Source organism: Onthophagus taurus, chromosome 3 (genome assembly GCF_036711975.1).
Source record: "Onthophagus taurus isolate NC chromosome 3, IU_Otau_3.0, whole genome shotgun sequence".
Lineage (NCBI taxonomy): Eukaryota > Metazoa > Arthropoda > Insecta > Coleoptera > Scarabaeidae > Onthophagus > Onthophagus taurus.
The window spans coordinates 28,806,551-28,831,526 of record NC_091968.1 but is presented as its reverse complement, the minus strand read 5'-3'; the positions used below and the strand labels follow the sequence as shown (position 1 = coordinate 28,831,526).

Genomic DNA, 24,976 nt, shown 5'->3' with positions numbered 1-24,976 from the left:
AACTTCCGGTTAGCAATGTCAACGCCAATTTTGACATATTTGTAATCTTCGTGAAAAATACCTCGAGATATAAGCAATTTCCGGTTTGAAATGTCAATGATATACTTAATTTTTATAAAATGTCTTAAAATTTGTCACAAAAGCAAAAATATAATAAAAAAAATCAAAAATTAAGGTTGGTATTAATATTTAAAAACTAAATTGCTGTTTTTAATGTTGCTAACTTCGGATTTAATGTTTTTTGTTCTAACTTTTTTTGTTTTTTGAGATAAGTGCGTCATCTTTGGACTCATTTTAAAGGTTATTTTATAAAGATTTCCAATATAACAATAAAATTAAGGTTGACATTAACACCTGAAAGTTTTTTTCTTTGCCTCACGTCGAAACTCTTTCAAGAAACATCAAAATTATTTTTAAGCGCACGGCTAAATCCGAATATTTCAAGGTCAAGTGTTAGTTCTAGTTTTAATTCAATAAAAATATGCAACACTGTGATATCTAATAAAGTCCCTAGATTTACAAAGTACCGCGGTTCATGAAGCCTGTTTTCGAGCCAAAATGGCGGTTTGACAGCTTGTCACGACATCTCACCACTTATTTACACAAATATTGCCGTCTTGTTGCCTTTGGAGTTGCAAAAATGGCAGTAAGAAGGACTTTCGACTCTTCAGAGTACCACGAGAAAAAAAGAAAGGAAATTTGGCGTAATGTTTTGGTTTGTAGTTTTAAATTTCCCGCTTGACTTTCGAGCCAAAATGGCGTCAAACCGCGGCACTTTGTAAATCTAGGGATTTTAATATCTAATGCTAACTATACTCTCTTTTTAAACCAGGAGGAGTATTTTAAATTTGTCACCAGATTGACCTTGCACGTGATTGGTTGAATGCGAGGAAGGTTCACACACAGGCAATGATTTTGAATTTGAAGGTTAGGTAATTGATAATTCGACAGTTTCGTGTCATTATTGTATATTTTGTGTTCTTAAACCCTTTTTTTATTATATTTTGAAATAAATACACTCATAACTTCAATGTTAATTTGTATGTATAGTGTTGACGATAACAAACGAAAATAAATACAATAATAAGTAAATAATAATTATTAATTTAAATTTACCGCCAAAATATCTAGTGATATTTTCTGGTGATTTTCCCAGTGTAAATCTGACTTTCGCGTTTACTCCTCCTGGTTTAAAAACAGAGTATAGTTCTAGTGCAAGTGTTAGTTCTAGTTTTAATTGTTATTCGGCGCTAAGCTGTATATTTTTAAGTTTCGGGTTTAGCCCTGTGTCTTCAGACGCTGAATGTTAGGTAAGGTTAGTTTTGTTTACAAACATTAATTATACCATGAAGTATTCTTTGGCAATTAGTAATGGCAATTATAGCGTGAAGTTAAGTTATGGGAGTAGATGAGGAGGAGAGGGATTACTGGTGGGACAATAAACAGGGTGAGGGAGATATACGCAGAGACGATAGCTAGGGTAAAGGTGGGGGACGAGTTAACGGATAGGTTCTGGACAACGAGGGGTTTGAGGCAGGGATGTCCACTTAGTCCCGCTCTGTTTGCCTTGTATACCGCAGACATGGAAGACAGATTGACCGGTGGGCAGATGGGAGGTGTGGTTGTAGGGAGGAGGAAGGTGCATTCACTGGCTTACGCGGACGATTTGGTGGTAGTGGCGAGAGAGGCGAAGGAGATGAAGGCGATGATGCGGAGTTTGGAGAGTTATTTTAGGGGGAAGGCTCTGGAGGTGAATGTAGGAAAGACAAATGTTATGAAGTTCTGTAAAGGGGGTAGAAGGAAGAGCGAGGACTGGAGGTGGGAAGGGAAGGAGATAGAGGAGGTGAGGGAGTACACATATTTGGGGTACAGATTTAGAGAGGACAACAAGGAAGGCGCGCATGTGAGGGCAATGGCAAAGAAGACGAATAAGGTGATGGGACAGGTCTGGGGGTGGGGAGAGAGATTATTTGGAAGGGATATGGGAAAAAGGAAGATGATATTCGAGTGCTTGATTAGAAGTGTTATGATCAAAGCTCGGATATTTCGGTACCGTCTCAGTAGCGTCGACAGCGCAGAACCTATGGGGCGCGATCATAAATGCACTCCCACCACGCGATCTACCGTTCCGATCGCTCACACATCTATAAGCATGCCAGGCCTGCATTTATCTGTGTTCCGTTCAGAGAATTCAGTACCAATTCATTTAATATCCTTTTTATTTATTGTTAAATCCATCATTTTCTGAATTAGAATTGTACTATTGTTTCAGTTTTTATAATTTCAAACGGAGTGTGTTGAATATTTTATTTAATTATCATCGAATATTTTATTGATTTGTTTTAATTAGAAGTGCATTGTTGTTTTAGGTTTTATAATTTAAAACTACTTCTATTAAGAGTTAATATTTTGATATTTATTAACTGAATTACCCTATTGTTTTAGTTTTTATTATTTATTCCAATGGCACACTTAATAGCGATTTTTGGCGATACGTTCACATTAATTGACAACAATGTAGCATTTTGCAACCAAGAAATATCTTCTAAATATGGCCTGTTAGTTCTAGCAGTTACATTTGTGCCAGTTACCAGTTGTGACGTCGAGTTAGGTCGTCATTTTCTGAAGTAAATTTAGAAAAAGTCATTCTTATTCAATTATTAAATTTCACCAAATAAGAACTGGGAGTCGAGAAAAATTATAATAAAGTATATAATTACTTGCTTATTTAGCGTTAATACAGATCCTTGCTAACGCGCGCCTATGGATTACCATGACAACGCTGCAGACCTGAGAACTCGGGACCTTGGCTATGCGTCGCTCGTCAATAACGCAACATTCGTGAACTGGTCGACTGGACTTAGGTACCGAAGAATCCGAGCTCTAGTTATGATGTACGGGGCGGAGCTTTGGGGGTGGAAAGAGCAAGGGCTGTTGGAAGGCGTACAGGCTAGGTATTGGAGATGGGTTTTGGGGTTGGCAAAAGAGACGCCGGAGTACATAGTCAGAGAAGAGGTGAAGGTTGATAAGTTAAGAGTGGAGGCGGGTAAAAGGGCGGTACGTTTTGGGGAGAGGGTTGAAGGGAGGTCTCAATGTAAAATTTTGGGGGAGTGCTGGAAAGAGATTAAGGCAGGGAAAGGGGGTTACGGGCAACGAGGGAGGGAGGAATATTTCAGAAGGGTGGGGTACTCAGTGAAAGCGGTAGATGATAGAAGGAGGGAAGGAATTGAGATATGGAAAGAGCTGGAGAGCAGGGACAGAGATGTACAGAGGCAAGAAAGAAGGGGGCAGATAAGGGAGAGCAGGTACAACCCTAAGTACGAGGAAATAATAACGGAGGGATTGCCGAAGTACCTGTCGGTGGAGGGGGATGAGGAGGGGAAGAGGATGGTGGCAAGATTCAGATGCGGCAATGAGGAGAGAGCGAATAGGTATTGGATGAGAGATGATGAGAGGGGTTGTAGGCTATGTGGGGGGGAGTGGGAGTCGTTGGAGCATCTACTGAGGGAGTGTGACGAGCTAAGAGAGGAGGTGATCGGCTGGAAGCAGGTGCTGGGGGAGGGGGCAGAGGGAAGAGAATGGATGAGGGAGGTGGTGGCGACAAGGCAGCGTAGGGAGATGCGGAGAGGAGATGGGGAGGGGTAGGATAGGAAATAAAATGTATTGTATTGTAATGTGATATATGTAATTGTAGTATGGTTAAAATTTAATTGTTTGTGGAATGTATTGCTGATTTGGTAGCAATAAACTTATATTATTATTATAGCGTGAAGTTTTCTTTTGTAATGTCAATTATAGCGTGAAGGAATGTTCGGTAAGGTTAGTTTTATTTACAAACATTAATTATACCATGAAGTTTTCTTTGGCAATTATAGCGTGAAGTTTTCTTTTGTAATGTCAATTATAGCGTGAAGGAATGTTCGGTAAGGTTAGTTTTGTTTACAAACATTAATTATACCATGAAGTATTCTTTGGCAATTTGTAATGGCAATTATAGCGTGAAGTTTTCTTTTGTAATGTCAATTATAGCGTGAAGGAATGTGAGGTAAGGTTAGTTTTGTTTACAAACATTAATTATACCATGAAGTTTTCTTTGGCAATTAGTAATGGCAATTATAGCGTGAAGTTTTCTTTTGTAATATCAATTATAGCGTGAAGGAATGTTAGGTAAGGTTAGTTTTGTTTACAAACATTAATTATACCTTGAAGTTTTCTTTGGCAATTAAACTCTGTTTTTAAACCAGGAGGAGTATTTTAAATTTGTCACCAGATTGACCTTGCACGTGATTGGTTGAATGCGAGGAAGGTTCACACACAGGCAATTTTGAATTTGAAGGTTAGGTATTGACAATTCGACAGTTCGTGTCATTTTGAAATAAATACACTCATAACTTCAATGTTAATTTGTATGTTTAGTGTTGACGATAACAAACGAAAATAAATACAATAACAAGTACATAAATAAATAATAATAATTATTAATTTAAATTTACCGCCAAAATATCTAGTGATATTTTCTGGTGATTTTTCCTAGTGTAAATCTGACTTTCGCGTTTACTCCTCCTGGTTTAAAAACAGAGTATAGCGCTACATGTTTAGCCGTGCGTTTGAAGACTTTTTAGTTCTAGGTCTAGTGTTATTTCTAGTTTTACACTATCACTACAACTAACACAAAACCTAGAACTAGAATCATTCGGGTTTAGGCGTTTTAAGAGACGTGCGACTAAATCCAATGGTTCTAGTTTGCGGTCTAGTGTTAGTTCTAGTATTAACATAGTCTATTGACACACAGTCTATCTAACAACAGGTAGTCAGTCTTTATACATCAAAAGCCTAAGAAAAACAAGGTGTTTCATCGGTAAATATACGTTGAAATCTTACCTAGTTTAGTGAAAATAACTTTACTTTTAAGTTTATCATATTGATAAACTTAAAACACGCACAAAGTAGCTATAATAGGAAAATGCATGGTTAACATTGCTTGTGACGTCACATTAAAACTTGACATTTAAGACCGTTTGCTTGACATTTAATTGTCAAATTAAGCCGATAAAGTAGATTTCCATTAATTTTTATAATGGGGTCATACACACTTATTAAATTTAGAGAAAATTTTTATGTCAAACGATATATGCAAGTATATGCATGAACACAAAGTAAAAGAAATATTTTGATCAATTTTATATTTTGCGTAATTTGAAGTGAAAAATAGCAAATATTCAAACGAAATAATTTCGCGGCTTTTCTGTGACGTAGAACCGCACTGCCTAAAACAAGTTAAATTGTCCGTTAGATAGCGCTTGCGGTGTGACAGTGTCAAAATAAAACCATGGATGTAATAGAGTGTCTCTATTACATCCATGAACAAAACATAATAAACATAACCTACAAACACTCTATCTCTTTTCAATACAACCTAAATGACGTTCATCTCTTTCTCGCATTTGAGCGGGGAGAAGGGAACGTAAAAGTGAGAATCGTACGTCTCAACGCGGGAATTTTAAAAGCGCAAATGGGTATATAAATTTTCAATAATTTTTTTAACAATGACTTTTAAAAAAATAACGGTAACTATATTTTTATATAAACTTTTAGAAAATATAATAAAAAAAAATCGTGTATGACCCCATTATGTTTAAAAAAGTAAATTCAGTGAATTTTTATTCCTAATTATTTTATTTTTAAAAACACACAATGAAAAACATATCATTTACGTCTCTTACGTTTGATATTACCACATGCAGCGATTATAATCGGTACGATAGGAGCCCCAACTTTCCTTCCAAGATCTTGAATGTGATAAATCGTTTTCATTCCTTGAACAACTTTCCCGAAAACCACTCTTTTCCGATCTAAATGATCCTGGGCTTCGAATGTTATCGAAAATCTCGAATCGTTGAAAGTTCTTTCAACGGGAACCATCGAAACAACACCGGGTTTTGTATGACTTAAAAGGTGTGTCTCCTCGGGAAAACGAAACCCGTAAATACTACAACCTCCTCTGCCGTTATTTAGTGTAACATCTCCGGTTTCGAAGTATTGTCCCTTTACGACGTTGTAAACTTTGCAACATTTGTAGTGAAGCCCTTTGTTTCCATTGCAAATACTTATAAAGTTTTCACAAGTTCTCGGACAAACATCGTTATAAAGTTCTATGATTATTCTACCCATTGGAATACCGTCTTTGATTCTAAAATCGATGAAACAATGAGGTCGTTTTTTCTTCTTTGGTTTTATCCCGAATAATTGTAAATTACTTATAGAAGGCATTGCATTTATAGTTTGATCTAAAGTCTTTGTAATAAACATTTGTAAAGTGTATCGGGCCATATGTTTTAATTTATTAAGGTTATTTTGCCATTCTTTTTCGAGATCTGAATTTGGATAATTGGATTCAACGGATGATAATCTTTTGTAAATTTTTTTGTTTTCTGTTGCAATGTAATGCATGTTTGTTACATGAGCACCCCATCTCGAGCATTGTGCATAAGCTAACGGATTGAATGTATCAAGTTTTCCGCCCATTCGATTTATAATATTAATTTTTCGAACCAACGCTTTATTCTCTACATTGATTTGTTCCAGTCTTGCAGCATCAGCCCTAATTCTGCTCACTCTTATATATTTATTTGGGTTCATTGGCGGTGGTTTATTATCGACGACAGATTCACAAAAAAAGCACTAAAAAAATTATTGTTATTAATATTAGATACAATAATGTAAACTAACTCGATGTCTGTGTTGGTTAAAGGTTTTAAGATCACGTATCATTTCATTATCGGGAACTTCGCCAGGTAAAAATCTCGGCATTTTTGCGAGTTTAAAAACCTTTGGTTTTTTTAGTGGTGGAAGATCCATTTCTGCTTGTTGAGGAAAATTAAAATAAAATGTAATTAAAGTATTATTATTGACATTGTAAAAGAATAACGGTAAACGCAAATTAAATGATTAATAAAATGATTAATTCGAAATGTCTATAATGTCAATAATTATTTTATTTCCATTATTTTTTTATACAACAAAATTAATTAATATGCCTCTTTTTGATTTGGCCACATTTCTCGATAAAATGATCCATAAAAAGATTGAACCCAATTATTACCATTTTTTATTTATAAGCTCTAAATCGATAAAACATCAAAATTGTTGATTTTCGAAAATTAACTCAATCATAACTCAAAAACTAAAAGCGATGGGGAAATACTTTTTGTACATAAAACCTTAGTAATGGACCATAAAGACTAGGTCCATAAAAAGATTGAACCCAATTATTACCATTTTTTATTTATAAGCTCTAAACCGATTAAACATTAAAATTGTTGATTTTCGAAAATTAACTCAATCATAACTCATAAACTAAAAGGATGGGGAAATATTTTTTATACATAAAACCTTAGTAATGGACCATAAAGACTAGATCCATAAAAAGATTGAACCCAATTATTACCATTTTTTATTTATAAGCTCTAAACCGATTAAATATCAAAATTGTTGATTTTCGAAAATTAACTCAATCATAACTCATAAACTAAAAGGATGGGGAAATATTTTTTATACATAAAACCTTAGTAATGGACCATAAAGACTAGATCCATAAAAAGATTGAACCCAATTATTACCATTTTTTATTTATAAGCTCTAAACCGATTAAATATCAAAATTGTTGATTTTCGAAAATTAACTCAATCATAACTCAAAAACTAAAAGCGATGGGGAAATACTTTTTATACATAAAACCTTAGTAATGGACCATAAAGATTAGATCCATAAAAAGATTGAACCCAATTATTACCATTTTTTATTTATGAGCTCTAAATCGATAAAACATCAAAATTGTTGATTTTCGAAAATTAACTCAATCATAACTCAAAAACTAAAAGCGATGGGGAAATACTTTTTGTACATAAAACCTTAGTAATGGACCATAAAGACTAGGTCCATAAAAAGATTGAACCCAATTATTACCATTTTTTATTTATAAGCTCTAAACCGATTAAACATTAAAATTGTTGATTTTCGAAAATTAACTCAATCATAACTCATAAACTAAAAGCGATGGGGAAATATTTTTTATACATAAAACCTTAGTAATGGACCATAAAGACTAGATCCATAAAAAGATTGAACCCAATTATTACCATTTTTTATTTATACGCTCTAAATCGATTAAACATTAAAATTGTTGATTTTCGAAAATTAACTCAATCATAACTCATAAACTAAAAGCGATGGGGAAATATTTTTTATACATAAAACCTTAGTAAAAAAAATTGTGTTAGTTCTAGTTTTAGTGCAATAAAAATATGCAACATAGTGATATATAGCAATGTCTACAATGTCAATAATTATTTTATTTCCATTATTTTTTAATACAAAAAAAATTACTTAATATTCCTCTTTTTGATTTGGCCACATTTTTCGATAAAAATTGGTACGATCGGTGACCCAACCTTTTTTCTGAGATCCTGAATATGATAAATCGTTTTCATTCCTTTAATGACTCGTCCAAAAGCGACTCTCTTCGAATCTAATCGTTCTTGGGCTTCGAAGGTTATAGAAAACTTGGAATTGTTGTACATTGTGTCAATGGGAACCATCGAAACAACACCCGGTTTCGAGTGTTTTAAACGGTGCTCCTCTTCAAGAAAACGGTCTCCGTAAATGCTACAACCCCCTCTGCCGTTATTTAAAGTAATATCTCCCATTTCTAAATATTGACCTTTCACAACGTTGTAAACTTTACAAGATTTGTAATGAAGACCTTTGTTTCCTTTACAAATACTTAAAAAGTTTTCGCAAGTTTTTGGACAAACATCGTTGTAAAGTTCAATAATTATCCTTCCCATTGATATTCCGTCTTTAATTTTAAAGTCGAAATAACAACGGGGTCGTTTCCTTTTCGAATCTTGATCGACCTGTTCTAAGTTGCTTATAGAGGGCATTTCGTTAACCGTTTGATCCACACTTTTCGTTAGAAACATTTGTAATGTATACTTAGCCATGTGTTTTAATTTGTTGAGATTATATTTCCATTCTTCATCTAACACAGATTTTGGGTACTTTGACTCAACATTTTGTAATCTTTTGTAAATGAAGAGATTTTGTTTTGTCATATAACTCATCTTAGTTAGATAAGCGTCCCATTTTGAACATGACGCATAAGCCAACGGATTATACGAATCAACTTTACCCTGTTTATAAAGAAAATGCGTTTTAGGAAAGTATTCATGTAATTAAAAAAAGGATTTTACTTACACCATTTCGATTTACCCAATTAATTCTTTTAATCAACGCTTTATTTTGCTCATCGATTTGTTGCAACCGGTCAACATCCCCTCTAAGTCTACTTACTTTTATGTATTTATTTGGGTTCATAAGTGGTGGTTTATTATCAACAACGGCGTCGATGTAAAAACACTACGGAAAGGAGACAAATTTCGTTACTAATATAAATATTTTTAACGAAACCACCAACTCGAGCTTTGTGTTGATTGTAAATAGTGAGATCGCGCTTTAAGTCGTTATCGGGGACTTCCCCGGGCAAATATCTCGGTATTTTTGTTGGTATGAAAACTTTTCGTCTTCTGATAGCCCGAGCCCGTTTTTCCATTTTTTCAAATCTTCCCAACACCATTTTCTTTTAGTGAAAAAAAAATCACACAAAAATAGCGACGAAAATTAAAATGTGATTGAAAAACGAATGGATTACAATATTTAAAAAGAATAATAACACAAAACGTCTAAAAAAATCTATGAAAATTAATAATGACAAATAAACTAATAATTTAGATACAACCTAACCTTAAAAAAGCTTTTATAAGCTCAACCATGTCAATTTTAACCTATTTCGGTGAGTTTTTTTTTTCAAACTTATTTTCGATAAATATCAAAATGAATTTAAAATATTTTAATGCAAAAACATTGTTTATTGTAGAAACTTAAAATTTGTTATAATTCTTGTAAATTCTTTTATAACCTCAATTTCAACCAGATGTCAATCAATCAATCAAATAACCTCAATAAGTTAGCTGTCAAATCTTCCGGCATATATTAAGATTAGCTGTCCCTCTTAAAAATCGATGAATTTTTTTTTAATCGGTAGGAAATGACTCAAAAGATGTGTTAATGATAAAAAAAAAGTGCGGAAAAGTGTAGTTTTCGGTAAGCCGAAAAATCACTTTAAAGTTGCGATTTGACGTTTCTTTTTGGAAGTTCAAAGCAATGTTAAAATTGCATTTTCGTATTAAATCCTAACCTGAAACTGTTTAATTTATACCCGCGCACAAAATAAAAAGTTATTTTCACTAAACTTATTGAGATTACAACATATTTACGGATGAAAACCTTATTTCTTAGGCTATCAATGCATAACGACAATTACCTGTCGTTAGATAGAATTGTTTCTACCAAATGTGTGTTAATAGACTTTATGTTAATAGATTGTTTATCAATTGATCTGTCAAACGACTAAAATATCTTTAAATTGTAAATATCAATGATAAATAAGTATAGTAGCTTATTTAATAATAGTTTGCTTAAATTAAAATAGTTATTAAAAAAGACATGTGTATACATGGTTACAAAATAAAAATAAATAAATAACCCGTGTGACGATAGCAACAAACTGTGCATTTAACCAAATGACAATTACAACTGACAACACAAGCAATGTTAACCATGTATTTTCGTATTAAATCCTAACCTCAAATTGTTTAATTTATACCCACGCACTAAATAAAAAGTTATTTACACTAAACTTGTTGAGATTACAACATAATTATTCATAATGACACCTATGTGAAGTTAGCCCCCAATTAAATAGCATTTTACATGTATAGTATTTTGATTATAACATGAAAACCAGTGAACCGATTTCGATAAATAATGTCTCATTCGAAAGCTTAATCCTTGGCCAATACGAAAGTGGAAATGCCCGATTTGAAAACTCTTTCGAATTTCGCTAATACGTCAAAATAATGCGAAGATACACGAAAATAACACAAAATTGACCTTCTTTAAGTGGTGATAACTCGTAAACGATGTACCCGATGATCAAAATCTATACGTCACTCGATTCGTCATAGTGTCTTCTATCGAAATCACAAAATGCTCGATTTCAATTCTCTCCCGCTAAGTTTATACAGCCCTCGGAATGACACCGTCTTCGGCTCGTTGTTTATGCACGTGTGAACGCTCGTGCTATTAATTAATTTTTAATTTAAACTAAATCGACTATAATTAGAGAACAGTTTGACGGATTTTAATGTTTTATATCTCAATCGAAAGTTTGTGTCTGGCTGAATGCTGTTGTCGAAATGCCCGATTCGAAATATTTAAGGATTTTGATTAAAATACAACAAACGAATTAATTAAACACATCAATTATCTTCGTAACTAATTGACCAATTTTAGTCATCAAAATCTCGGTCGAAAGTATGATCTGCAATGAATGCGAAGGTGGAAATGCCCGATTTCAAAATTTACTAATTATGTGCGTACAGCCATTGAAATGACCCCGCGAGAGATTTCGAGTCGGGCATTTCCACTTTCGTATTGGCCAAAGATTAAGCTTTCGAATGAGATTTTGATTATCGAAATCGGTTGACTGGTTTTCTTGTTATAATCAAAATACTATACATGTAAAATCCTATATAATTGGGAGCTAGAAAAATTTGGAGCTAACTTCGCATAGGTCATAATGATTAAGTGCCTGTCGTTACATAGACTGTGTGTCTATTAACTATGTACAAGAGCGTCGCCAGCTAGGAGCAAAGATAGATTCGAAAAAAGAAATTGATTGGAATATAAGATACAAATAGATTCTAAAAATCTATTTGAAATGTTTATAATGTTTGTTTTTTTTTGTATGTTCTAACTCAAAATCTAATTTCTACACAAAATTCTTATTTGGGCGATATTACATCGATAAAAGCAAGATTGACGATTTTTAAGCAACATGTATATTGTAAAATTATACGAAGATGGGTTTATGGAAAAGTTGAACTTGTTCATTCATAAGTAGATAGTTATTATTATTTTTATAATTTGTTACACGAATGTAAAAGCTCAACTCCTCCATAATTTATATTATGTTCATTCTTTATGTGGTGCTTAGAAATATTGGAATTTGCTTTAGTTTTATGTTTACGAATTCTAGTTTACAGCCTCCTCCACATTTGTCCGATAGCAACAAACTTTCCAGCAACAAACTTGTATCTGTAATTTTTTATCTACTTTCTTAGCTGATATCTTTCTTATTATTAGAGATAATTCGAGATAATAATTAGAGATTCTTTCTCTATCTAAAACCGGTCTTTGTCTGTCGATAAGTTAATACTAAGATCAATCTGTACTTAAACTACAAATCGGTGGCTCTGTACTTAGATTAAATAGCTTAAAATTACCAAACTTCAAGCCTTTGTGCAATTGTTATCAAACCGAATTTTAAAAAACTATTATCACACTCGGAAAGAGCGCTCTTTAAATTATCTTAACCCGGGTTTTCGTTGGTAAACGTCTATCGGCGACATGCTTAAATCGCCCTTAATATACATCCCTACACGCAAAAACGCTTAATTACTATTCCTTTAAACAAATGTCTTATTTGATAGGGGGAAAACTATAGAAGTATAGATCTATCTTATCTACAATTTTCTGCTCTTTCTAATGGTGTATAACACGCGGCTATCGCTGCTTGGTTATAGAGTTGTTTCCTGGTGATATAAGAAAGTTATTGATCCCAACAATGTTTAAAAGTAGCTAAAACGTGTGAATTTGGTAATTTTATGACCAAAAACGTCCTTGTGTAAGTCTATAACTTCATGATATACTTCTATAGTTTTCCTCATATCAAATAAGAAAGTTGTTTAGAGGTAGAGCAATTAAACGTTTCTGTATATAGAGATGTATATTAAAGGTGATTTAACCATGGTGCTAATAGATATTGACCGACAAAAACCCGGATTAAGATATTTGAAGAAGCGTTCTTTCTGATTGTGAACACAGTTTTTTAAAATTCGGTTTGATAACAATTGCACAAGGGCTTGAAGTTTGGTAATATTAAGCTATTTTACGTACAGAGCGGTGTTCTTCATATTTTATTGATTTTAATGTTAACATATCGGCAAACGAGGATCGACGATTTCATAAAGAAAGAATCAAGCTTTCATATGGTGCATTTAGTGTTCTGCTATATCTAATAATACGAAAGATATCAGCTAATAAAATAGATAGGAAATTGCGGATAAAAGTTTGTTGCTATCGTCAATCGGTTCAAGCTTTCGAATGAGACATTGTTTATCGAAATCGGTTCACTGGTTCTCATGTTATAATTAAAATACTATACATGTAAAATTCTGTTTAATTGGGGGCTAACTTCACATAGGTATCATTATGAATAATTATGTTGCAATATCAACAAGTTTAGTGAAAATAACTTTTTATTTAGTGCGTGGGTATAAATTAAACAATTTGAGGTTAGGATTTAATACGAGAAAATACATGGTTAACATTGCTTGTGTTGTCAGTTGTAATTGTCATTTGGTTAAATACACAGTTTGTTGCTATCGTCACACGGATTATTTATTTATTTTTATTTTGTAAGCATGTCTTCTTTAATAACTATTTTAATTTAACTAAACTACTATTAAATAAGCTACTATACTTATTTATCATTTATATTTACAACATAAAGATATTTCAGCTTTCAGTCATTTGACAGATCAATTGATACACAATCTATTAACACAAAGTCTATTAATACACATTTGGTAGAAACAATTCTATCTAACGACATTTAATTGTCGTTCTGCATCGATAGCCTAAGAAACAAGATTTTCATCCGAAAATATGTTGTAATCTCAACAAATTTAGTGAAAATAACTTTTTATTTTGTGCGTGGGTATAAATTAAACAATTTCAGGTTAGGATTTAATACGAAAATGCAATTTTAACATTGCTTTGAACTTCCAAAAAGAAACGTCAAATCACAACTTTAAAGTGATTTTTCGGTAAGTACTACACTTTTCCGCACCTTTTTTTTATCATTTACGCCTCTTTTGACTCATTTCCTATCGATTAAAAAAAAAATCATCGATTTTTAAGAGAGACTCCTAATCTTGAATTATTCCAAAACGTCTAAAAGAATCTATAAAAATTAATAATAACAAATAAACTAATAATTTAAATACAACCTAACCTTAAAAAAGCGTTTATAACCTCAACAATGTCAATTTTAACCTATTTCGGTGAGTTTTTTTTTTCTTCAAACTTATTTTCGATAAATATCAAAATTAATTTAAAATATTTTAATGCAAAAACATTGTTTATTATAGAAACTTAAAATTTGTTACAAATCTTTTATAACCTCAACTTCAACCAGATGTCAATCAATCAAATAACCTTAAAAAGTTAGCTGTCATTTTGACAAGTACTCTCAAACGTAATTAAAAACAGCTTATGATATGATACGAATTAAAAGATAAACAAAATTATTATTAAATAATGAATCTTACGTTATATCGCATTCTATTGTACATTAATAAATCCGGTTTTGAAACCCAATTCGTAACTGAATTAGGAAGAAATCGAATTTTTTCGTGCGGACGAAATATTTTGCCATCTTTCCTTTTTCTTTTAAAAAACATGTACGCTTCAGCAGTTTTTATAACCATCTTAATAAAGATTTTCACTGCCAATTTCTATACAACCCCTAAACCCCCAAAAAAATCATTAATAAATTAATTAAACATTAAATTATGATTGATTTGTCATAATTACTTTCATCATCAGTCAACCTCAATAAAAATTAAAAGTAATCTTCCCCATATTTATGTTTTAAATCGAAAATGAATCCAGGTGAAAAGATCGATTCGGATTTGGAAGATTTAAAGATTTCTAAAACGAAAAAAGCGTCCAATTCGGGGGATCAAATGATATTGGACGAGAAGCAAATGAGGATGGTTAAAATGAAAGAAACATCTTCGAGTCGAGACATTCTTATTGGGATGCTTCAAGGTCAGTTGAAAAAAATGGAGGATTTGTATAAAAAGAGTTTGGATGAGCAGCAAGAAATTCGGCATAAATATGGAAGAGTTGTGCAAGAATTGGGGACATTAAAGATTATTACCAACAAATTGGAGGCTGATAATAAAAAATTGAATCGAAATTCAGATCAAAAAGACGAGTTTAATGAACCAGAAATTTGCAAAGAAAAATATGAGGTGATGATGAAGAAAGTTTTAGATTTAGAAAACTCACACCTTGAAAGACACGAAAATCAATTGTTGAATTTAATGGTGCATTTTCGGAGAATTGAGGGATTGTTGAAAGAGCAAAATAAAAAAATTGATGGATTTATGATTGTGTTGGACACATCAAAAAGAAAATTTAGAAATGATAACGATGGAAGTGTTCCTTTAATTGAATTCAAAAATCCGGAATTTTCTGAAACCGTGTTTCACTCCACAACTTCAATTAAAGGCGAATCAATTCCAAAACCAACGTTTGAATCCCCGAAATTGATGCAATCTTCACTTCTTGGTGTTAACATTGAGCCGATTAGAAATAAATCTGTGCCAATTAAACGAAAATCAAGCAATAAGTTAAGTTTTGATGCCCCGAAGAAGCTCCGTTCTAATTGCGAACTAGATGAATTAATCTTTTTGAATGACAACGTCGAATTAAAGGATGAACTTAAAAAGACATCTTTAATAATTAAGGATGGGGGACGAAATGAAGGTTTAAGAGAAAAATCTTCTCCGGATGGATTTTTTAGTTGGTACGAAGATTTTGATTGTTCCCAAATAGAAGAAAGATCTTTAACGGGGATAAATAATAACGATGGGAAAGGAGAAATCTGCTCGGAGTCTACGATACCTCTAAATAAGATGGTTTCTTTATCTACAAAGGATTGTGTAGATGAAGAATCTGATGTTTTAAGAGGTTCGACTCAAAAAAGAAAAATTGAATCTTTTTTGGAACAAAAAGTCACTCAAACAGACATCAAAATGATTCAATTAAATGATTTGGTTTCTTCAGTTAAGAAAAGAGTTGGGTTTTTGCAAACTGAAACATTTTTAAATGAAGAAATTAAAACGTTCAGTGCTTATGTACCTGAAAAAAAGAGTTCTGGGAAAGATATTGTTTCGAACATAATAAATCCCATTACAGTTCATGATTTATTAACTCAATTATTAAAATATAATGAAAATTACGCAACCAACACAACATTAAACTTACAACGTCTTTTAGAAGAATTTGGCGATTTTAACGTTTCAGAAATTGAATCGAACAAAAAAGATCAACAACATCAAATTAATTTAGAAAATAATGATTTAAATAGAATTATCGATGTACAAAAGGTTGAAATTGATTGTTTAAAAAAAGATATTGAAGAAAAAAGTCGCACTTTTCACGAATCTGTCATAAACGACCGTGAAAATTTAGCAAAGAATGCAATGTTGCTTCAACAATATGAGAATGAAATCGATGCAATCAATAAAAAGTATACAAAAGCTATGGAAGACTTAGATGTTGTAATGGATGGCAATAAAAGTTTGCAAAATAAAGTTAAAAACCTTCAAAACTGTTTGATTCATCACCAGGAACAATCAACGATTTTAGGGATTGAATCGAGAAAGTCGTCGGAGAAAATCCAAGAAATAACTTCTTTATTAGAAAATGCTGATATGAAATTAATCGAAAAAGAGGAAGAAATTGAAAAATTAAAAGCTTTAAATCATGAAATTGTCGATTTAAAACAAAAAAATGATGAATTATCAAAAAATTTGGACGAAAAAGACGGATTCATTTCAAACCAAACGAAAGAAATGAAAGATCTTGAAGAAAAACTTTTAGAAATAATGAGTCACTTAGACGAAGAGCTACAAGAAAATAACTTAGATAAAACAACCAAAAATAACAACCAGAATCTACAAAAAATAATCAACTCTAACAAACAAATTCAACAACAATTCAACAATATTAATTCGATTCTTTCATCATTCCAAGTTGAGAAGAAAAAGTTAATAACCAACAATTTCTTTCTTCAACAACAACTAAAAACAGAAAGATCTTCCTTTAAAAATGAACAAGAAACAATTTTAAACAACCTAAAACACCTCCACGTTGAAAAGCAATCGCTTGAAGATCAATTAATCGAATTGAAAGAGAAATTAATTAAAATTACAAACGAAGAAAATCAAGAAGTATTACGATGGAAAAGTAACTACGAGGATTTACAGGATAAATTAAAAATGTGTATGGCCGAATTGAAATGTTTAAAAGAGAATCGAAAAAATAACGCGAATTTAAAAGTGGAAAATGGGAAGTTAAAGAATAAATTGACCGTGTTGAATCGACGATTAATCGAATTGATTGATGCGAGAAAAAGTTGTGTTGAGTTAAAGTATTCTAACGAGAGATTAAAAAGGAAAGTGGATGTTTTGGAGAAGGAATTGAAAAAGGAAAAAGCTACGATTTCGAATACTGGGGGGTTAAAACCTTTAGTGCCTATTAACGAAGAACGTTTAGATTTCGAGGTGAAACAAGAAGTGAAAAAAGAAGTGAGAAAATTGTTTGATAATTTCAAATTTAAAGAGAATTCGGATGTTTCTTCGAAAGGATCGAGGGAACGGGATGAGTTTTTAGTTAAAAATAACAGGTTATAAAGAATTATTTAAATAATTTGATGAATTTTATATTTACGATTTCTAACTTATCGACATCAATGACATATTAATGTCATTTTAGATGTCAAAGTAAATTTTTTAAATTAAAATTCTTTTTAGAGTTATAGAAAGTAAAGGAAAAATTCAAGATTTAAAGAAATCTGTCCTAAAATCTTCTTCAAAACCTTGTAAAAGTAAACAATCAAAAAAAAGTAAATCAAACAATTCTTAATAAAATTTTGTTTTAGTTCCAATAAATAAGAATCCAAAATTGAATAAAATGGGAAAAATTCCGGTTAGAGTTTGTTCAAAATGTCCACATGGTATTTGGTAACGTTTTAATAACATTAATAATATTAACCAATATTTATTTTCAGTTTAAAATGACCATAACAAAGTAAAATAAGAAAATAAAATGTAAAATTGTAACATTTTTTTAATTTGTTTTTATGCTTGATAAAAAAGACGATGATAAAATCCCATCTAAATTATTCTTGATTTTATTAGAATTTCCGGTAAGATGTTGCAAAGAACTCACAGCCGATTGCATTGTTAATTGGCATTTCACCAAATCTTGTTCAACGTTTGATAAAGTCTTGTGGCATTGCCCCAAAACACCATTCGCTAAATTATTTATGTTTCCACATAACTTTAAATTAGATTCTCTTAATTTTTTATGTAACAAAGAATCTGTATATTCATCTTTAATAACAATCATATTTGGTTTCGGAGTTGCAATTTCTACAATTTTTTTTTTTAATTATATATTATCTAATTTTTTTGAATATACCTTGATCTGATTCTGAATCTTCACCTTGAATTACTGAAGCTTGAAATGTGTTTACATCGGAGTACTAAAACAAGAAAATTTATAATTTGTTTAAACAAAAATTGTAAACATAACCTCCAAAGCACCACGGACGATATCATCATCACTATCGGTTTCTGAAGCTTCCCCGCTAACAATTACAGCTTTATTACTCATTATTAAACTAAATAATTAAATTTATCTTGATTAAAAAGTAAAAATAAGTGTTTTTATTAAAAAATTAACCTCAAACTTTATCTGTCAAAAGTGACAACTTGACAACAATAATATACAGTATGTTTTTTTTGTTTAGCTGTTATATGAGATTTTTAATCGTGTTTTGTCCTAATTTTGATTATTAAGTACCGTTTTTTTTCAAAAAACTTTAAAGTCAGTTGAATTATTAAAAAATTGCGGAAAATTCGAAGTCAAATGTACTTTCAAATGAACAAAGTAAAATAATAATAAAATTTCATATAAAACGAAATCGCGCCATATTTTGACGAGTATGCGGCAGAAACATGGACGATTACGAAAAATAACGAAAACTTGTTGGGATGCTTTGAAAAAAAGATATACTTGTGAAAGATACTCTGCCACATATACAGCATGTTCAGGAAAACACAACATGGAAAAGGAGTTAAAATTTTGATTTGTACCGGCTCTATGAATAACCGAATATTGTAGGAACCATCAAAATCGATAGATGAAAGGGAACCCCCAAAGTAAATGTTCCGCTAAACAGTTTTTGGAACCTGCAAGAGAGACAAATATAGGAACCAGGTGGAAGAAAGTCTAAAAATGCTGGGAGTAGAAACTGGAAGTTAAGGCACGAGATAGAAGAGAGTTCAAGCTGATTCTAGAACAAGCCAAGACCCACCAGGGATTGTGGTGTCAATGATAATGATGATAAATCGACTTAAAATAGCGTTGAATGAACTAAAATACTGTATTGAAAAACACTTATTTGTTTAAATTTGTTTTTTGAGTTCTCTTATCTCAGGGTTCTTTATACAAACTAATAATTGAGCGAAAAGTTATTCAAAAAGAAAGTTGATATTACAGAATTCTATTTTAAATTCGTTAACTGAGAGAAAGTGTAACGTCAATAATGACAGATGTCACACTACTAATAATTACTTTCGAACTTTTCAAAATTCCGAAACTTATTCTATTCATATCTTCTTTAATTCTTCACTAATCTGGATGAAACTTCGTATACGATACATATATTTTTCTGTCTCAGTTTTCCATTGGTGATCTATAACATGATATCATAATTGACCCCTTAGAAGTTGCAAGAACTGCCAATTCGATATCTCTTTCAATAGAGAAATTAACTATATGTGGTGCCAATGATAATGATGATAAATCGACTTAAAAATAGCGTTGTATGAACTAAAATACTGTATTGAAAAACACTTATTTGTTTAAATTTGTTTTTTGAGTTCTCTTATCTCAAGGTTCTTTATACAAAATAATAATTGAGCGAAAAGTTATTCAAAAAGAAAGTTGATATTACAGAATTCTATTTTAAATTCGTTAACTGAGAGAAAGTGTAATGTCAATAATGACAGATGTCACACTACTAATAATTACTTTCGAACTTTTCAAAATTCCGAAACTTATTCTATTCATATCTTCTTTAATTCTTCACTAATCTGGATGAAACTTCGTATATGATACATATATTTTTCTGTCTCAGTTTTCCATTGGTGATCTATAACATGATATCATAATTGACCCCTTAGAAGTTTCAAGAACTGTCAATTCGATATCTCTTTCAATAGAGAAATTTACTATATCTCTCTTTTCAGTAAAAATTTATCGCATCAAACCATTTCTAATGATCTGTTGCGTTGTCTGGACAATAATAATTTGAACATTTGCAAACATGATTCTTCAATTACATTTGTCTACTGAAGCTTGAAATGTGTTTACATCGGAGTACTAAAACAAGAAAATTTATAATTTGATTAAACAAAAATTGTAAACATAACCTCCAAAACACCACGGACGATATCATCATCACTATCGGTTTCTGAAGCTTCCCCGCTAACAATTACAGCTTTATTACTCATTATTAAACTAAATAATTAAATTTATCTTGATTAAAAAGTAAAAATAAGTGTTTTTATTAAAAGAATTAACCTCAAACTTTATCTGTCAAAAGTGACAACTTGACAACAATAATATACAGTGTGTTTTTTTTATTTAGCTGTTATACGAGATTTTTAATCGTGTTTTGTCCTAATTTTGATTATTAAGTACCGGTTTTTTTCAAAAAACTTCGAAGTCAATTGAATTATTAAAAAATTGCGGAAAATTCGAAGTGGGTGGAAAGTCAACTGTACTTTCAAATGAACAAAGTAAAATAATAATAAAATTTCATATAAAACGAAATCGCGCCGTTTTCGGACGAGTATGCGGCAGAAACATAGACGATTACAAAAAATAACGAAAACTTGTTGGGATGCTTTGAAAGAAAGATATACCTGTGAAAGATACTCTGCCACATATACAGGGTGTTGAGGAAAACAGAACATGGAGAAGGAGTTACAATTTTGAGTTGTACCGGCTCTATGAATAACCGAATATTGTACAAACCATCAAAATCGAACCCCCAAAGTAAATGTTCCGCCAAACAGTTTTTGGAACCTGCAAGAGAGGCAAATATAGGAACCAGGTGGAAGAAAGTCTAAAAATGCTGGGAGTTAGAAACTGGAAGCCTAAGGCACGAGATAGAAGAGAGTTCAAGCTGATTCTAGAATAGGCCAAGATCCACCAGGGATTGTGGTGCCAATGATAATGATGATAAATCGACTTAAAAATAGCGTTGAATGAACTAAAATACTGTATTGAAAAACACTTATTTGTTTAAATTTGTTTTTTGAGTTCTCTTATCTTAGGGTTCTTTATACAAAATAATAATTTAGCGAAAAGTTATTCAAAAAGAAAGTTGATATTACAGAATTCTATTTTAAATTCGTTAACTGAGAGAAAGTGTAACGTCAATAATGACAGATGTCACACTACTAATAATTACTTTCGAACTTTTCAAAATTCCGAAACTTATTCTATTCATATCTTCTTTAATTCTTCACTAATCTGGATGAATCTTCGTATATGATACATATATTTTTCTGTCTCAGTTTTCCATTGGTGATCTATAACATGATATCATAATTGACCCCTTAAAAGTTTCAAGAACTGCCAATTCGATATCTCTTTCAATAGAGAAATTAACTATATGTGGTGCCAATGATAATGATGATAAATCGACTTAAAAATAGCGTTGAATGAACTAAAATACTGTATTGAAAAACACTTATTTGTTTAAATTTGTTTTTTGAGTTCTCTTATCTCAGGGTTCTTTATACAAAATAATAATTGAGCGAAAAGTTATTCAAAAAGAAAGTTGATATTACAGAATTCTATTTTAAATTCGTTAACTGAGAGAAAGTGTAATGTCAATAATGACAGATGTCACACTACTAATAATTTCTTTCGAACTTTTCAAAATTCCGAAACTTATTCTATTCATATCTTCTTTAATTCTTCACTAATCTGGATGAAACTTCGTATATGATACATATATTTTTCTGTCTCAGTTTTCCATTGGTGATCTATAACATGATATCATAATTGACCCCTTAGAAGTTTCAAGAACTGTCAATTCGATATCTCTTTCAATAGAGAAATTAACTATATCTCTCTTTTCAGTAAAAATTTATCGCACCAAACCATTTCTAATGATCTGTTGCGTTGTCTGGACAATAATAATTTGAACATGATTCTTCAATTACATTTGTCTTCTGAAGCCATTCCATTTCACTCTATGTTCATAAATGTTTTTCTCATGATTTGAAATGTGAATAAATTTTTTTGATACACCTGTATATAAATAATAAGCACTATAAAAAAAGGAATAAATTAAAAATGAGGTTATGTAAGATTTCTTGGAAAAATAAAAAATCAAATTAAAAAGGCAAAAAAACATTTATTACATAATTATTAGTGTGTATAGTACAATTCGTTGAGATTATTATTATTCATGGTGTGACAAAAAGATTATTATAAAAAGAGACATTAGGAAAGAACCGTATGTATAAAGAAATACTGAGATATACGATCGAATAAATGTGCATATCGAAAAGTTCCAATCGTTCTTTTTATTCTTTTAAGTGTGATGACTAGAAACAAACTTGTTATATCCCTATACTTTGGTTACATATCAATCTTATTATAAAAAAAACTACCTTATAAGTTGATCTCTAACTCTTTTTTTTTTAATTTTTCGTTATTAGTTTTAATTATATGTATATATTTAGGTTTACATATATTTTCTTCGTTTTTAACGTTTCTCTTTTTTCATTTTTTTTTTGATTATTAATAAAGAGTATACTTATTAATTAACATTACTAATAAGTGTTGTAAATTAATCGAATAAGCTGCTTTTTTTACTTTTTTAACATTATCGTTTCGTTGAAAATCTTTTTAGCCACTAAATTAAAAGTAGTATACAAAATAATCTCTTTGTTGTTTGATAAAAAGTGGATAAGTTCATTTTTATAGTGCAAAAATATCTTATAATATAAAAAGGGATTCTTTTTCTCCTTTTTTTTTTGCTTTAAGGTTAATTGGCTGGATTTTCTTTTAAATATACAAGGTGAATTCAAAGCGATCATCCTGTATATAAAAATATAAAACATAAAAATGGCACAACACATAATTAATAATTATTTTTAAAGAAAATCATTCGTTTCTCATTTATAATTGACATATAAAAATATCGTCGTTTATTTTTAAGCAAACTTTTAAATGCACTTAAAATGAGTATTAAAATTAAAATCAATTCAGTTCAACAATCAGATTTCGAGTAAAAATGCCCCTGATGTAAACTTAAAACATTATTTTTTTCTTTTACATAATGAGACACTTGCGTTGACGACGTTTTTGGGGTTCCGGCCTCAAAACAGCCCTCACGGCTTCATCGAAAACCTGTTTAAGTCCACGTTGAGTCAAAGCCGAACATTCCATATATTTTACAGCGCGTATTTTATTTGCTAATTTTTGACCTTGCTCACGCTTTATAGGGCTTAAACCTTGATCGGCTAAAATGCTTAACGTTTCTCTATCATCACGAAGATCTATTTTTGTTCCTAAATATAAAATTAATTTGGTTAATTAAAAAAAGTTAGGTTAAAATTTTAAAATTTTTTGAGGTTATTACCAACTAAGATCATGGGAGCATCCGGACAATGATGCTTAATTTCTGGATACCATTTAGATGTGACATTTTCAAAACTAGATGGTGAAGCTACTGAAAAACAGATTAAAAAGACGTCGGTTTGGGGATACGATAATGGTCTAAGTCGATCATAATCTTCTTGACCTGCAGTATCCCAAAGACCCAAACTAACCGAGATTCCATCTACAACCATGGGTGCTGAATAATTATCGAATCTATAAATTAAAAAATTACGTGGGTAAACACAGCTATTTGTTTATTTATTTAGTTTCTTACACAGTTGGAACATATTCACCAGGAAAACTATCGGTTGTATATGAAATAAGCATACAAGTCTTTCCTACGGTGCCATCGCCGACGACGACACACTTAATAGGGCGCCCAGAAGACATAATTAACTGATTTACTAATTATTTTCACTTTAATACACCTAACCTAAAAAAAGCTTGTGGGCTTGGCCTCGCGACCACAAAAGAAATAACACTTCCCCGCCTTAATAATACACAAAACACCTCACGAATTAATCACTTTTAACCACCGATTAGGATTTAACCGTTATTTTTGTAAATATTTAAGTAAAAGTGATTATTTTATAAAACTTGGAGGTTTTAGTTTAAGATGGTTTGGGATTTCAATCGGATTTCGACAAGGTTTATTTGGGATTAATTAGTTTCGAAGGGATGATTTTTAGTTATAGGGTTTGTTTGGATTGGTTTAGCATTAAAATTATGCGGTTATTTTGTGATTGTGATGTAAAAACTTTTAGTATCAAAACAAAGAGGTTATATTTCTCGTAGTTCCGGTTCTGTACGATAGATGGAGTTATAATTGCGGGAAATTAAAGAAATTTGAATTTTTCAACTAATTTATTAGATTTTAATCATTATAATAAATCAAAAATTATAATAAATAAAAGAAATCCACTATTGGTGGCTAATTTACGTAATTCTTGTCGAATTTCTTTGCATTCCACCTTAAAGATTGTAAAAATAAAATTTGAGAATTATTACAATAAAACGCCCAGACTTTATTTATAAAGATAAAGAAGTCCTATATAACTTAAATTAAACCTAGAAACATCACTTTAATAGTTTAAGTGTTATATGTCAATGTTCAAAGTAGAAATGTCATGTGTCAAGATAGAAATGTCTTTTTTTATTCTAAAAGTGTCATATATTATATTAGAAACATCATATTAAAACTATAAATAACAGTTTTATATTTTGAGTATCATATAACAAGTTGGAA

The 24,976-nt window shown here is 31.0% G+C and overlaps 5 protein-coding genes and 2 long non-coding RNA genes across 9 annotated transcripts in view; 1 reads left to right on the top strand and 6 right to left on the bottom strand.

Moving 5' to 3' along the window:
* Positions 1-24,976, bottom strand: part of LOC139429220 (uncharacterized) — a 219,915-nt gene that overhangs the window by 4,885 nt on the left and 190,054 nt on the right. The window lies entirely within an intron of this gene.
* Positions 420-5,450, bottom strand: LOC139429222 (uncharacterized). Its single transcript, XR_011639887.1, has 2 exons — positions 2,721-5,450; positions 420-2,622 (listed from the first exon to the last, which is right to left on the bottom strand). It is a non-coding gene; the product is annotated as an uncharacterized lncRNA (long non-coding RNA).
* LOC111424053 (uncharacterized) lies at positions 5,658-6,991 on the bottom strand. Its single transcript, XM_023057457.2, has 2 exons — positions 6,730-6,991; positions 5,658-6,681 (listed from the first exon to the last, which is right to left on the bottom strand). Exons 1-2 carry the CDS (start codon positions 6,856-6,858, stop codon positions 5,707-5,709), a joined length of 1,104 nt encoding a protein of 367 aa, XP_022913225.2. The 5' UTR covers positions 6,859-6,991; the 3' UTR covers positions 5,658-5,706.
* Positions 8,332-14,784, bottom strand: LOC111424025 (uncharacterized). Of its 2 annotated transcripts, none has more exons than XM_023057419.2 (3): positions 14,514-14,784; positions 9,256-9,417; positions 8,332-9,191 (listed from the first exon to the last, which is right to left on the bottom strand). In XM_023057419.2, the coding sequence occupies exons 1-3, from the start codon at positions 14,670-14,672 to the stop codon at positions 8,382-8,384; spliced, it is 1,131 nt and encodes a 376-aa protein (XP_022913187.2). In that variant the 5' UTR covers positions 14,673-14,784; the 3' UTR covers positions 8,332-8,381. The 2 variants fall into 2 exon arrangements, with proteins under 2 accessions (XP_022913187.2, XP_022913186.2); XM_023057418.2 differs by lacking the exon at positions 14,514-14,784 and adding an exon at positions 9,476-9,793.
* On the top strand, positions 14,844-18,098 carry LOC111424024 (putative leucine-rich repeat-containing protein DDB_G0290503). 2 transcript variants are annotated; one of them, XM_023057417.2, is made up of 4 exons: positions 14,844-17,662; positions 17,790-17,863; positions 17,918-17,992; positions 18,047-18,098. In XM_023057417.2, exons 1-4 carry the CDS (start codon positions 14,847-14,849, stop codon positions 18,049-18,051), a joined length of 2,970 nt encoding a protein of 989 aa, XP_022913185.2. In that variant the 5' UTR covers positions 14,844-14,846; the 3' UTR covers positions 18,052-18,098. The 2 variants fall into 2 exon arrangements, with proteins under 2 accessions (XP_022913185.2, XP_022913184.2); XM_023057416.2 differs by having other exon boundaries at positions 17,918-18,098.
* Positions 18,021-22,278, bottom strand: LOC111424027 (Biogenesis of lysosome-related organelles complex 1, subunit 3). The gene is made up of 4 exons (XM_023057420.2): positions 20,478-22,278; positions 18,574-20,427; positions 18,460-18,523; positions 18,021-18,410 (listed from the first exon to the last, which is right to left on the bottom strand). Exons 2-4 carry the CDS (start codon positions 18,652-18,654, stop codon positions 18,106-18,108), a joined length of 450 nt encoding a protein of 149 aa, XP_022913188.2. The 5' UTR covers positions 18,655-20,427; positions 20,478-22,278; the 3' UTR covers positions 18,021-18,105.
* Positions 22,458-24,537, bottom strand: LOC111424032 (Rac family small GTPase Mtl). Its single transcript, XM_023057427.2, has 3 exons — positions 24,005-24,537; positions 23,711-23,943; positions 22,458-23,639 (listed from the first exon to the last, which is right to left on the bottom strand). Exons 1-3 carry the CDS (start codon positions 24,118-24,120, stop codon positions 23,401-23,403), a joined length of 588 nt encoding a protein of 195 aa, XP_022913195.1. The 5' UTR covers positions 24,121-24,537; the 3' UTR covers positions 22,458-23,400.

What these genes read in the sequence shown, in the direction of transcription:
- LOC111424053 (XM_023057457.2), bottom strand. Translation starts at nt 6,858, where the DNA reads ATGGATCTTCCACCACTAAAAAAACCAAAGGTTTTTAAACTCGCAAAA. An exon ending in TTAACCAACACAGACATCGA is followed by an intron (nt 6,682 to 6,729) that starts GTTAGTTTACAT and finishes TAATTTTTTTAG; the next exon opens with TGCTTTTTTTGTGAATCTGT.
- LOC111424032 (XM_023057427.2), bottom strand. Translation starts at nt 24,120, where the DNA reads ATGTCTTCTGGGCGCCCTATTAAGTGTGTCGTCGTCGGCGATGGCACC. An exon ending in GGTGAATATGTTCCAACTGT is followed by an intron (nt 23,944 to 24,004) that starts GTAAGAAACTAA and finishes TTTAATTTATAG; the next exon opens with ATTCGATAATTATTCAGCAC. An exon ending in TGCTCCCATGATCTTAGTTG is followed by an intron (nt 23,640 to 23,710) that starts GTAATAACCTCA and finishes TTTTATATTTAG; the next exon opens with GAACAAAAATAGATCTTCGT.
- LOC111424024 (XM_023057416.2), top strand. Translation starts at nt 14,847, where the DNA reads ATGAATCCAGGTGAAAAGATCGATTCGGATTTGGAAGATTTAAAGATT. An exon ending in TTTTTAGTTAAAAATAACAG is followed by an intron (nt 17,663 to 17,789) that starts GTTATAAAGAAT and finishes AATTCTTTTTAG; the next exon opens with AGTTATAGAAAGTAAAGGAA. An exon ending in TTCTTCAAAACCTTGTAAAA is followed by an intron (nt 17,864 to 17,917) that starts GTAAACAATCAA and finishes ATTTTGTTTTAG; the next exon opens with TTCCAATAAATAAGAATCCA.
- LOC111424025 (XM_023057419.2), bottom strand. Translation starts at nt 14,672, where the DNA reads ATGGTTATAAAAACTGCTGAAGCGTACATGTTTTTTAAAAGAAAAAGG. An exon ending in ACAATAGAATGCGATATAAC is followed by an intron (nt 9,418 to 14,513) that starts GTAAGATTCATT and finishes TCCTTTCCGTAG; the next exon opens with TGTTTTTACATCGACGCCGT. An exon ending in ATTGGGTAAATCGAAATGGT is followed by an intron (nt 9,192 to 9,255) that starts GTAAGTAAAATC and finishes CTTTATAAACAG; the next exon opens with GGTAAAGTTGATTCGTATAA.
- LOC111424027 (XM_023057420.2), bottom strand. Translation starts at nt 18,654, where the DNA reads ATGAGTAATAAAGCTGTAATTGTTAGCGGGGAAGCTTCAGAAACCGAT. An exon ending in TCGTCCGTGGTGCTTTGGAG is followed by an intron (nt 18,524 to 18,573) that starts GTTATGTTTACA and finishes TTCTTGTTTTAG; the next exon opens with TACTCCGATGTAAACACATT. An exon ending in AGATTCAGAATCAGATCAAG is followed by an intron (nt 18,411 to 18,459) that starts GTATATTCAAAA and finishes AAAAAATTGTAG; the next exon opens with AAATTGCAACTCCGAAACCA.